The following is a 13,927-nucleotide window of genomic DNA, read 5'->3' on the forward strand; positions in this document are numbered from 1 at the left end:
ATAATATAGGTACTAGTATAGCTCCATTCCACAGATGAAGAAACTGAGGCCCGGGGAAATAATTGGTCCAAAGTCACAGCTCGGAGCAGAAGTGAAGAAGAAACCAAGACTCAAACCCAGGCAGTCCAGTGGCCTAGCGTGCACGCTAACCACAGTGCTCCACTGCCTTCCTCCTCTGCAGCTGCGAGAAGATGGAATTCAGTGACCAGGGAGGTGACTGGGATGAGGTCCAGCACTAAAATCTGCACTTGGAGCTTACACTCTCCCAGGGCTGCAAAGCAAGAACTGTCCTGGAAGGCTTCCTTGTTCAAGCTCCTGGCATAGCCCACATGGGGGACCTTGGAAGAATCCCTCTTTGGAAGTTCTCCCTCTGGTCATTCCTTCTGCTTGGTCATCCCAGTACTGATGCCCAGGCCCTCCCAGGGCTTTTCACACCAGCAAATAGCCATAAATAATAATAATGTATTATTAACGTATTAATAATAAATACTATTAGCAATGTGATCAAGAAGACAAAAAAGATTTAATGAGGTACCAATTTAGAGCATATGAATCTGAGGGTCTATGGACAGATTACCTCTCCAGGAGGTTGCCTGGTAAGGGATCCCTTGCCCACTGGGATTGGAACTGAGCAGATAACTAGGATACTTTGGGCAGGAGGCCAAGGGCTTCTGTGCCACCAGCCTTGGGAAAGAGCCTGGGAAGTCCTACTTTATTGCTTTCACCAACCCCCTCTGCCTCCAGAAAGGATCTCTCATCTCCTTGGAATTCTGAGGAGCTCTGATTAACTCACAGCATATCTACCTTGGAGCATCAGAGACTTTTTATGTATGTGTCAGATCCACTCAACTAGAAACTCCTTGAGGGTGGGTACCGCATCTCTATCTTATACACCCATACACAAGCACTAAGCATGATGCCTTTGCCCATGGCCAACTCCCGGAGTGTCCTTGAGTGTCAGAGCTAGGAGAGACCTTGATAATTCTCCACTGCAAGTCCCCACCGCCAGCCACCTCCAGTCCACAGGTAACAGATGAGGAAAGTGAGGTGAGCCTTTCAAAAGCACAGGAGATGAGCAGGGGACTGGGTTCATCAGTGAGAAGTCAGAGGTGATCCACGGAGAAGGGCCCCAAAGTTGGGGCTTGCTGTGTCAGGGAAAGGCAGGAGCCCGGAGAAATCCAGAAAAGAAGGGGGCTGGGGGGGAACCATGTGAGGACTGTGAAGGCTTTGCAGCTGGAAGCCAGAATTCCTGGGCAGAGATTGGGATTCATTCAGCATCTACCACAGCATCACAAATCTGGAAAGAAGCTTAGAGCCTATCAAACCAAGATTTCTCAAATGACAGTAAAGGGTGAGGATAAACCAGTGTATGTTGCTCTCTACTACTTTTTTTTTTTTAAATCTTAATTGTTATCTCTCCTGAACACAAGACACACAGACATTTGTCAGGGCTGATTCCTGGGCCCTTCTAAAGAAGTGGGTGGATACAGGAGCACATTCACATAACCTGAGAACCGAGCAGTGTGAAGGCTCTGATCACAGCTGAGGGGCAGCGTGGGGAACAGCCTGAGGGACCCACTGCACAGCTCCCAAACAGGTCACCTCCTTCCCTCCCTGCCCGGCAGGGAGTAACTATGGCCAAATAAGCCCTCCTTCCTGCATGGCACATGGGGGTGGGGGCCTGTGCTCCAGAGCCTTCTTTACTCTCATCTCCTGGTCAGGGACATTCATCAGTGACAGCTCTCATCTCTTCCTGGGGCCCCCAGCCAGCCTCTAATCCCTGAACTCTTAGGGCAGACAGCCTCCCTTCTAGCTCAGTGCTCTAATTCCTCAGGCCTCAGGGAAATTCCCAGGACTGGAACAGCTTCCAACCACCAAGCTTGTTGGTTCAGCTGCTACAAAAACTCAGATAAAGATAATCAGTGATCACAGCCCTATTGCCCTCGCTTGTCCCTTAAAATAATAAAGGCCTCTCTCAAGCTTCCCTTCCCATTTATTTTTTTCTGCAGAAGGATAACGCCCTTATCAAGTACCAGACATTCAGTGAAGGACCCGATTTAGAATCCCAGTGGGGCGAACCATGTTTTCTGCTGGGTGGAAGGTGGGGCGGGCGGCTGCCGTTCAGCCCACAGGACTCCCCATCAGGACACCATGTCTTTATTTGTTCAACATCTTGCAAACTCATCGCGTGATGCTCAGATCTCCCCAGCTCAGCTGGTGCCTTAGGAGGAGAGGAATCCTGCCTCAGAAAGTGAGCCCAGATGACTGTGGCTCATGTCTCAAGACTCTGAGCTTCTAAGAGAGGAAGCAGGGCTTCAAGGAAGGGTAAAACACATGCTTCACAGCCTTCTACAGTTGCCATCTGAAGATAGAGCTGGAACTGGCTTCCTACAGCTCCCCTGACAAAACCCTTTCTTCTCCAACCTCAAAACCCAGCTTCAGACTTGAGTGTCCAGCCCAGCCATAGTAAAAAACCCTTCTCCCCGGATTATGGAACTCTCAATCTCTGAAAAGAAACCACCAGTGGTGCACGAGGTCCTCTGCCTCTAGGCCCTGCGTGTGAGAACTATGATGATAAAAATGCTCAAAACAGGGCAATAAGCCAACCCGTCTATTCTCCTTCACATCAAACTGTTTTCCTAGTCTATGTTTCTTTGGATTAAATTCTAAGTGTAAAACAGACATCTTATTAATTTGAGATGTCTGGTTTTTGTGATTAGCAGTAATCTTTTGATGTTTGCCTACATGGGGTTTTGGGGGGTTTTTGTGTTTTTTTGTTTTGTCTTTTCAGCAAACACGACTATGTATCCTGGCTCCTCCCTTACCTTCCCAGAGCATTTCCTCAAAGCTATCTGAGAGGCTGTCTCCCTGGCTATAGTCCTCAGTAAGGTGCGCAGATAAAATTTCATTCACTCCTAGGTCCTATTTTTGATTTGATACGTGACCTTCCCCCAGGCCAGGACCTTCCCCTGCTATACATCTAATATCCCTTGTCCCTTATTGGGATCACCCCAGGCCTAGGATTTGGAAGGAGATGACAGAAACTGGACCTTATTGCCACTGCCTGGACCAGGCAGGTGTCTCGCCCCAAACAGCCCCTAAATCCCTCTGGACATTTAACCCCTTGAGAAACATGGTCCATCATTAAAGTAAAACGCCCCTGTGGGGGAGGGGTGAATGGTTTAAGCCAGCTGTCACTTGAGGAAAAAAAAGTTCTCATACCCCAAAGACTGTCCTGTTGCCATGGCAACAAGTAACCACCCCAAAGGGTTTTAAACCATTTAAGCCATGATAAGTCATCTCCCTTTAATTGAACAATGACACTTTGCCTCGGTAACCACTCTTCTGTAAGCCAGCCGATCAGCAACAGCCACACTCCAGTTCACCAACCAATCCCTAAACTCTCCCTTCTCTAAGCACACCCATCACTGACCTTCACACCTCCCAGCACCACAGAGAGGGTCACTTCCCTGCTCCACTCAAGGCGATTGCCCCACAGACAGTGCTGTATCTTCCTGAAGTAAGTCAGAGATTCAGCTTTTTGTTTCAGCTATTGAGAGGTGGTGTCTTCCATAGACACCCTCCACTCATATTCTGGAATATCACCTCTCTGGGAGTAATTTTTCCTCCCTTCTAGGGCTATTGCTAGTCTCTATGATGTCTTGGTTAATTAGAAAAAGACCAACCCTTCTTCTAGACGAGGCTCCAATGACGATGGGATTTCAGATCCCTCAGCTGGGAAACTGAGCAGTCCACAGCCTGCACAACTGCACACTGCAACCCTGCTCATCCCTCATAACTGGTCAGTCAGTGAGTGCTGCCCATTCCACCTCCTAAATATACTTTTCAATCTGTCCTCTCCTCTTTGCTCCCACTGCCACTGCTTTGGTGTCAGACCTCATTGTTTCTTGCCTGTACTGGTGCAATAGTCTCTAACTGGCACCCACCTCTAGAGCAAACATGTTATGCTACCCCTAGTCTCTGTGCCTTTGCAGCTGCTGTTCCCTCGGCCTGGCCCATACCTCTAACTTTCCTTTCAGGTCAACTTCAAGTCGCTGTGCAGCTCCAATGTCACTGCAATGGACTGAATGTTTATGTCCTCCCAAAATTCATCTGTTGAAATCCTAACCCTCAATGTGATGGCAGTAGGAGGTGGAGGCTATAGGAGGTGATTAGGTCATGAGGGCTCATGGGATTAGAACCTTATAAAAGAAAGCCCACAGTGTTCCCTTGCCCTTTTTGCCATGTGAGGACACAGCAAGAAGACAGCAGTCTACGGATCAGGAAGTGGCCCTCACCTGACACTGAATCTGCCTGTACGGCTTCCCAGCCTCCAGAACTGTGAAAAACAAATTTCTGCTGTTTATAAGCCACCAAGTTTATGGTATTCTGTTATAGCAGCCCGAATAGACCAAGACTGTCACCTTTTACCTGAAAGCTGTCCCTGACTCTCCTCTGAGGCCTGCCCACACCCAGCCAGGCTCGGGGCTCCCGTCCTCCTGGGTGTACCTGGATGATGGCACTGATCATCACCACCATGTTTTTTTGCTGCCACCCCAACCAGCCTGTGAGTGCTGGACGTGAGAACTAGGCTACTTGCATCTCTTTGTAACCAGCTGGTCATGAGGAAAAGGACTTGAGAGAAAAGTAAGTTACAATTCCAACTCTACCATTTAATGCTGTTGGGAACTTAAGCAAGTTACTTGACTTTCCACAGCTTTGGTTTCTCCATCTGTAAAATGTGGATAATGATGTGAAAGGTATATCAAAATGGAGTCAGTGTTGCTAAGACAGTGCTCTGAAATGGAGCTGGGAGGCCTTTGAGGAAGTGTGACTTATGCTTGTCTCGGCCTGGATAGAAATCTGACCTTCTGAGCACTTATTACCTTAATGCAGGCATCCAGGACATCTGCCCAATGTTCCAGAAACTCAAGATATTTATCAGACCCTTACCCTAAAACACTTGTGACAGCCTATCCCTTAAGGACAAACATTTCCTTTCTTGTGCCAGAGTGCAGCCTGTGGCTTTTGCCTTTAAAAGCCCCTGACTCCCTTCCCTGGAACACTCTTTAGGTTTCACCCAAATTTGTGTCTCCAGAATTGCAATTCTTAAGAACAAAATAAACTCTTCTCTTATTTGCAGCCTTGTGTGTGTGTGTGTGTGTGTGTTTATTGTTGTTATTGTTGTTTGGTTGACAATAATAACACCTCCTGCACAGCCTGGTTGTGAGAATTCAGCAGGATCATGAGTGTAAGATGCTTCCGAAACTTCCTATTAAAATTCAGACCCCTGGGGCTTCCCTGGTGGCGCACTGGTTAAGAATCCGCCTGCCAATGCAGGGGACATGGGTTCGAGCCCTGGTCCGGGAACATCCCACATGCCGCAGAGCAACTAAGCCCGTGCGCCACAACTACTGAGCCTGTGCTCTAGAGCTCGTGAGCCACAACTACTGAAGCCCATGTGCCACAACTACTGAAGCCCGCGCACCTAGAGCCCATGCTCTGCAACAAGAGAAGCCACTGCAATGAGAAGCCGTGAAAAAAAAAAAAAAAGAGTGGACCAGAATGGTCCCTGTCCTCAGGGGGTTCACAGTCAGTGGGAGGCAGAGAAGCAAAATGCAATTCTTTTTTTTTTAAATTAATTAATTAATTAATTAATTTATTTATTTATTTATTTTTGGCTGTGTTGGTTCTTCGTTGCTGCATGCGGGCTTTCTCTAGTTGCGGCGAGTGGGGGCTACTCTTCGTTGCGGTGCACAGGTTTCTCATTGCAGTGGCTTCTCTTGCTGCGGAGCACGGGCTCTAGGCATGCGGGCTTCAGTAGTTGTGGCTCGCAGGCTCTAGAGCTCAGGCTCAGTAGTTGTGACGCACGGGCTTAGTTGCTTCGCGGCGTGTGGGATCTTCCCAGACCAGGGATTGAACCCGTGTCCCCTGCATTGGCAGGAGGGTTCTTAACCACTGCACCACCAGGGAAGTCCAAGATTGACTTTATGGGAATCAGGATGCCAGGTAGTGGTGATCACACTGTCTCTCCTTACCCAGACTCCCTTCTGCCAGCCATGGACATCTGCTGTCAGGTGGGAAGAAATGGAGGACTCCACCTTGGAGACAGTTCTCCCTTTGAGCAAGAGTGCATCTGCCATGCCCAGATACCGGTCCTCTCTACACCAGAAGGGAAACACACTTCCTCTTTAGTACACCCAGCCATTCACTCATGCCCCTGTGCCAGGCACGGTGCTAAGCATTTGGCACGTGTGATCTCATTTCAGCCTCCAAACAGCAGCCCCATTTTCAGATGAGGAAACTGTGGCTTAGAAAGTTCAGCTGCCTGTCCGCAGGCACACCTAGGATGTGGCTCCAAATGCAAGCTTGCCTAAGCCCAAAGCCTGGTTGTTGACATAGTTCCAGCAGTTAGGAAAATGCTCTGGAGCAGTTGCAACTCCACTGCCTGGGTCATGATGGGCTGCCCAGGGTGACAAAGCCCTTCTCCCCCCACCAGAGCTTGAGCCTTAAGTCAAACATCCAAACCATCGCTTCCTCTTTGTTTAGGGCAAGAGGCTAAGCATCAACTTCCGTTTCCTCCTGCCTAGTGTCATAACAGATTACAGCCCCAACGACCTAAAAAAGGTCTTCCTGCTGGCCCTGGGCTCAGTGCTTTGGACGCAGAAGCCCTGTTCCTTCCACATGAGCCTCAAAGAGGCTTTTAAGAGCAGTGGCTACAGGGGGTGCTCCTTGGCTAAGAGTTGGATCTCCCAGCTTTTGCCCATTGATCGCCTGTGTGACCTTAGGGGTGTCACTCAACTCCTTGGAACCATGTTTCCCCATCTGTGAAGTGAGGACACGTGCTCTGTCCTCCTCACTTAGATAGTAGCTGAGAAGCTGTTTTGTTACTGAAGAAGAGTGTTTTGGATTATAATAATGAGCTCACATTTATTGCCTTCTCATTATGTGCAAGGCAATGTTAAGCACTTTTACATGTGTTATCTTATTTAGTTCTCATAAACCCTATGGGTAGGGTAGGCATTCTTATCTCCATTTTACAGATGAGGAAAACTGAGGCTCAGAGAGTAAGGCGACTTGCTCAATGTCAGACAGCAAGTGGTAGTACTTGAATTCTAACCCTGAGGGTCTGACTGCAGGACCCATCCTACAAACGTGAGTGGTCCTTATTAGCCATATATATGTGGCTAGTCGTGGAGATGGCTAATGCCTCTGGGTGGAAGACATTTCTGGAATTCAGGGTCGAGGTGGTTGTCCTTCACCAAAAAGGTGAACCCTGGGGTGCAGGGTGGGAAAGAGTGTGCTCAGGCCATCTGGATGCCTCTTGTCCCCTCTCCTGGCACCACATGTCTTCTTGAGGAGGCTCTGAGCAGATGCCTTAGGGTGGAGGGCCGGCAGGGAGGCTGTGGACCTCCAGTGCTCATTCTAGACTGATGGTTCATCCAGGGGCTGTATCCAGTCATGACGCAGACTCGGTTTGCAGGCCCGCAGTGTCTGCTGTCTAGGAAAAGGATAGGAAGGCTGCCACTACCCTGGGCCTCTTCATCTCCGCATCTGATTTGCAAAACCCCAGCCGCTCAGCCGTTGTTGCTGTTTGTAGCTGTCTCTGGCAGGGTTTTGGCTTTAACTGCTTGTTTGCAGAGCTCCCTCTGGTGGCAAAAGTGCACCATGGCACCCTTTACAAGGTATCACTAACATTTACGGAACTGTACGCATTTTGACAAACATACCTTTCGCATTGAAACCACAGAGAGAGTAGCCCAGTGGGTTCAGTAGTATTATTACCATTTTACGGAATATAAAATGCAGACTCAGAGAGGTTAAATCCTTGCTCCGTGTCATGTGGAACGTAAGTCCAGACTCAAACCCAACACTTACGTCTGTCTTCTCTCAAGTAACTGTCTCCACATCTAGGCCTCTGGTTGCGAGCACCGGCTTGCTTACAGTAGTTTCCAGACTTGGCTTCCTCTTCCTCCTCAGGCCACCAGTTCCTTTTTCTCAGACTTACAACCCAGTTCTCAGCCTGTGTCCCAGGAATGGGGCCCGATGGGAGGAGTTGGTGGTGACTCGTGCAGCTGAGTCAACGCTCAGCTGCCTTAGCTGCCTTTGCTGCAGTGATGCTTTCTCACGTTAACAGTCTTGATGCTCCCTCTGCTCTGTGTGCAAGGACGACTTTTTATTTTTAGTAAACCAATGAAGACTAATATATACACAGAAAAGTGCACAAGTTATAAGTGTGCAGCTCAATGAGTTATCACGCAGTGAATACATCCATGTAAACTCCCTTCTGATAAAAAATTAGAATATTACCACTGTGCCCACTCTCAGCTGTTACCACCATGAAAAGTGCTATCCTGACTTCTAATACTGTAGATCAGTTATGGCTGGTTTCGAGCTTCAGGGGAGCCAGTGTGGCTGGTGAGGCCCCTGGTTCATAGCTAGTGCCTTCTTGCTTTGTCTTCACATGGTGGAAAGGGCTAGGCATCTCTTTTATAAGGCACCAATTCCTTTCATGAGGGTCCACCCTCACGACTTAAACACCTCTCAAAACTCCACCTCCTAATACCATCATCTATGGGGGTTAGGATTTTAACATTTGAATTTGCGGGGGACGCAAATTGTCATTTCATCATTTTGTAACAAGGGGGAAAATTCACACTGTATCAAGTGAAGGAAGCAGAATGCAAAATCTTTGTCAGCTTCTGGTTCATTTACAAGATTGACTCATTGAAGTGTCTTACTCAGTGGGAGCTAAAAAAAAATGTTTGTAAAATGAATGTTTAAAGCCTAATCAGCCAAAAGCCCCAGGATCAAGCCTTAGTCTGACAAAATCATATTTACTGACTTGAATTGAGGGAGGGAATTCTGGAGGAATCTTGGAATGCTGCTCTGCAAGAGAGGGGAGGGAAGCTCTTATGTAAAGTTTGGGCTCTGGCTAAAGGATTCTGGGGAGGGTCTCAGGGGAGTGGGAATCAGTTCTGGATTGCTTTCTGGTTCTGAAATGGAATTAGGAGAAGAGGATATTAAGTAGGTGGGATTGAGTGCTGTCGTGAGGCAAGGGTGGTTTAGCAAGTGGGTATCCACAGTAATAAATGAAAATAGCTAAGTGGGTTTAGACCATCACTGCCTGCTTTTTTCTCTTTCCAGCCCAAACCAGTTTTCACTCCTCAGATCTGGCCAGGTCTTAACTCTTTTTTTTTTTTTTTTAACTGAAGTATAGCTGATTTACAATGTTGTGCCAATCTTTCAAAGTGATTCAGTTATACACATATATACATTTTTAAAAAATTAATTAATTAATTAATTAATTAATTTGTCTGCGTTAGGTCTCCATTGCTGCACGCGGGCTTTCTCTAGTTGCAGCGAGTGGGGGCTACTCTTTGTTGCGGAGCACGGGCTCTAGGCACGCAGCCTTCAGTAGCTGTGTCACACGGGCTCAGTAGTTGTGGCTCACAGGCTCTAGAGCACAGGCTCAGTAGTTGTGGCGCATGGGCTTAGTTGCTCTGCGGCATGTGGGATCTTCCCGGACCAGGGCTCGAACCTGTGTCCCCTGCATTGGGAGGTGGATTCTTAACCGCTGTGCCACCAAGAAGTCCCCCTTTTTGTTAAATATTCTTTTCCATTATGGTTTTTCCCAAGAGATTGGATATAGTTCCCTGTGCTACACAGTAGGATTAACTCTTTCAAATAAATTTGTTTCTACGCCTAAGTTTTGAAATTAGATTTTTTAAAATAATATAAATGTACGTTTGATTTTTAACCTGCAAAGGAATTCCAGTTTTATAAGACTCACTCCTGGGTGGGATAAGAAAGGTGGGAGGGAGACGCAAGAAGGAGGAGATATGGGGATATATGTACATGTATAGCTGATTCACTTTATTATAAAGCAGAAACTAACACACCATTGTAAAGTAATTATACTCCAATAAAGATGTAAAAAAAAAAAAAAAAAAAAGACACTCCTGTGGCCAAGAACCCTAGCCCTGGAGTAAGAGCCCCAGCGGCTCCCTAACACCAGAACTTCTTCCCTAGGAACTGATCTCCTCGGAGCCCCTCCCAGATCGGAGCCTGGAGAATACGTGAACCGGATGTTGACTCTTTTGCCATGGTAACGGACGTGAATACGGAAGTTACGCCAGAGGAACAGGAAGTGGAGCGGGCTGCGAACCCACGTGGGTCCTGCGTGTGTTTCTAGGTCCTTGGAACCCGGTCCTTTAAACTCACCCCCGGCTTAGTAGACATGGGTCGTTCGGGGAAGTTGCCCTCCGGGGTCTCGGCCAAGTTGAAACGCTGGAAGAAAGGCCACAGCAGCGACAGCAACCCGGCCATCTCCCGCCACCGCCAGGCTGCCCGCAGCCGCTTCTTCAGCCGGCCCTCAGGTAGCAGGGTCGCGACCCAGGCGCAGCCGGCGGCGGGGTTCTGGGCGGGCCTGGATCTCAATGGATTTGAGCCTCTCTGCAGGCTCTGGGGCCCAAGCATCGGACCTTTCGTCGCCTAAAATGTCCGATCTGGAGCCTGTTGTAAAGGTCCACCCTCCCCATTTAAGAGATGCAGAAACCGACTCCACAGGAGGGAGATGACTTGGCTAGAGTACCACGAGTATCAGTCAGTACTCACGCCTATAGTTAACCGTGGTGGCGCTTTACAAAGCGCTTTCACCCTCATCTCTTTCCCAGGCCCCTCACTGTAGCCCCCAGCCGACTCCCACCGGCGAAACTTTTACCTGGAGGGTTCCCTTTCTGAATCTGATAAGTTCTAGGTGTACAGTGGACTGCTGAGGCAGACCGCGTTCAGAATTTAGCCTCTCTGGTTGGGGGCCTGGACTCCGCCTGTTTGTTTCCTAGGGGTAGTTCTTGTTCTCTTAGCCAAAAGGAGGTTCGGGTAGAAGTGGGGGCCTTACCCTTTGCCTCCGGTGTTCAGGAAAGAGCGACTTGACAGTTGATGCGGTAAAGTTGCATAATGAACTGCAGTCAGGATCCCTGCTTCTGGGTAAAAGCGAAGCCCCTGAGACTGCCATGGAAGAGGAAGAGGTGGCTCCAGCTCTCACCGAGAAGTCCTCGGGCACCTTCCTGAGCGGCCTCTCCGACTGCACAAACGTCACCTTCAGCAAAGTGCAGCGCTTCTGGGAGTCCAGCTCGGCTGCCCACAAGGAGGTAGGGGGGGACTCTCAGGACAGCCGGAGGCTAGTGAGGGGAGGCCAGCTGACTGCTGTCCGGTGGCAACAGGTGGAATCTCTGGATGATGTGTCACCCCTCCTACCCTTTGTGTCTGCTGCTTATTACCTCTCCTAGGGCAGGTTCCACTTTCTGCTTTTTCTAAGAACATCTTCCTGGCTCAAGTGTAAAGTCCCTCAGGGTATTTTCCTGACAATTTTCAAATGTCCAAAACATTTTTTGCAAACATTTATCTCTTAAGCTATACCTAACACAGGCCTTTTTATATATTGATAGAATGTTTTCAGGAAACATTTGTTGAGTAAATTAATACTGAATAACAGTGGTTAAAAAATGTTTTATCTAACAAGACCTAAATGTTATTTACTTTTTTTAGTTTATAAATTATATATATATATATTTTTTCATTGTTTAAATGAAAAATGTCAAAACTATAAATGATAACAAAGTGAGGTGAGTAGAATAAAATATGAAAGTTGTTCTCCCAGCTTAACTCCTTTGTGGTAGTTACTGTTAACAGTAACAGTACTTTTCTAGACCAGCGCTGTTGAAAAGAAATATAATGTAAGCCACATACATAATTTAAAATTTTCTAGTAGCTATGTTAAATAAAAGTAAAAAAGATGCAAGTGAAATTAACCTTAATTATATATCTCATTTAACCTGGTGTACCCAAAATATTGTTGTTTCAACTTATAATCAATATTTTTAAAAGTGAGGTGTTTTTTGCATTATTTTTATCGTACTGAGTCTTCAAAATCTAGTCTGACACCTCCATTTGGAGGCTAAATCTTCATTGGCAATACTTGATTTGTATTTAAAGTTCATAAAACTTACAGTTGCAAAAGTAGATTCATATACCCAAGTAGTTCTAAATCTGTTTCCAAATAACTGGATAAAGTATTTGTTTTTAAATATAAATAATTAAAAAATTTTAAGATGCAGTTCCTCAGTCATACTAGCCACATCTCAAGTGCTCAGTGGCCTCTTGTCAAATTACTGTTCTAGACTTTTTTACCCACATTTTGTTTAGGTTTACTGAAATGCCATTATATTTTTTATATACTATTCTACAACTTTTTTCACCACTGATCAGTGTTTCTAAGTTAATCTATGTAGTTGTTCACCACTCTTTTCAATAGTTACATAGTGTTTGAATTTGTCATTACTATATAATAAGAGTACATTATTAATCCCTTGTTGATGGCTGCTTTATTCTTCCAACTGGTTGTGGCAGTGAACACTTGTGCTTGAATGTTTACACATTTGTGCAGGTGTTTCCATATATAAGGGGTAGAGCCTTAGAGGTGGGTTTTGGGCAGATGTGTGAGTTTTCCTGTTGCCGGGCCCCGTGTGTGTTCCCCTGGCTCTGGATACTGCTCATCTTGTCTGCTCTGGGCTTTATCAGGAGAATAATTTGTGAAGCAGGAAGGAGAAGAGGCTACCCTGCGGTGGGGTTTGATAGGAAATAGATGTCATAGGTACCTTCTCCCTCATGTGCAGATCTGTGCTGTCTTGGCTGCTGTCACCGAGGTGATACGCTCCCAGGGTGGGAAGGAGACAGAGACTGAGTACTTTGCTGCCCTGGTGAGTGGGTGTGACTTGCAGGTGGGCGGGCTTTCGGAGTAGCAGGTTATTCAGGCTATAAGGAGAAGGCAGGGGCCCCTGCATGCGGGGATAGAGAAGGACAGCCTTAAACAGGTGAAAGCGCTTCAGTTATTCTCAGGTGGCTTGGTAAGCCTGGTGGGATTTGCTACATTATTCTTGTAAAACAAAATCCACTACTCTCTTTTATTTTTTTCCCCTAATCCATGAAACTGAGTTACACCCAGGGGATTCTCTAGTAAAATTGTTTTCAAAGTGTAGTTTGGGGGTTCCCAAGACCCTTTTGGGGGTTGGTTAAGTCAAAATTATTTCCATAATAATACTAAACCATCATTTACCTTTTTCACTCCCATTCTCTCATGACCGTACCCTGGAGTTTTCCAGAAGTTACGTGATGTCTGATGACATTTTGACAGCTCCTGGAATTGTGCTTGCATATTTGTGTGTTTTAAAAAATTCTCAGTTTTAATTTTTAATATGATAAATATCAATAGATATAACTTTTGTAAACAGAATCTCTCTGGGGAAATCCTCAATACTTTTTTTTTTTAATAGTGAATACAGAGAGATGTCAGAGGAGCTAGTTAGAGTAGCAAGTATTAAATTTATTTATTTATTTATTTATGGCCGCGTTGGGTCTTCGTTTCTGTGCGAGGGCTTTCTCTAGCTGTGGCAAGTGGGGGCCACTCTTCATCGCGGTGCGCGGGCCTCTCACTGTCGCGGCCTCTCTTGTTGTGGAGCACAGGCTCCAGATGCGCAGGCTCAGTAATTGTGGCTCACGGGCCTAGTTGCTCCGTGGCATGTGGGATCTTCCCAGACCAGGGCTCAAACCCGTATCCCCTGCATTGGCAGGCAGACTCTCAACCACTGTGCCACCAGGGAAGCCCCCCTCAATACTTTTTAAGGGTGTAAAAGTGTGAGAACCACTACCATGGAACAGGGGCCGGCAAACTATATAGCCCATGGGCATCATCTGACCCGTGGCCTGTTTTTGTATAGCCCTAGGGCTGGGAATGGTTTTTACATTTTTACAAGATAGTTAAAATACACAAAGAAGAATACACAGCAGAGACCATATGTGGCCTGCAAAGTCTAAAGTATTTATTATCTGGCTCTTTACAGAAAAAGCTTTCTAACTTCTGCTCTAG

General features: G+C 46.8%; 1 protein-coding gene across 2 annotated transcripts in view; it reads left to right on the forward strand.

Moving 5' to 3' along the window:
- The first annotated feature begins 10,146 nt into the window (after positions 1–10,146).
- The window catches only part of RRP12 (ribosomal RNA processing 12 homolog), a 28,797-nt gene continuing 25,016 nt past the window's right edge, over positions 10,147–13,927 (forward strand). The window contains exons 1-3 of one of the 2 annotated variants that reach the window (XM_036829321.1): positions 10,147–10,379; positions 10,921–11,153; positions 12,678–12,761. In XM_036829321.1, the coding sequence (XP_036685216.1) occupies positions 10,241–10,379; positions 10,921–11,153; positions 12,678–12,761 (456 nt within the window). In that variant the 5' untranslated portion in view covers positions 10,147–10,240. The remainder of the gene's footprint in view (positions 10,380–10,920; positions 11,154–12,677; positions 12,762–13,927) is intronic. The other variant, XM_036829322.1, reaches the window with a different exon arrangement.

The sequence above is a fragment of the Balaenoptera musculus genome, chromosome 16 (assembly GCF_009873245.2).
Source record: "Balaenoptera musculus isolate JJ_BM4_2016_0621 chromosome 16, mBalMus1.pri.v3, whole genome shotgun sequence".
In the NCBI taxonomy this organism is placed as follows: domain Eukaryota; kingdom Metazoa; phylum Chordata; class Mammalia; order Artiodactyla; family Balaenopteridae; genus Balaenoptera; species Balaenoptera musculus.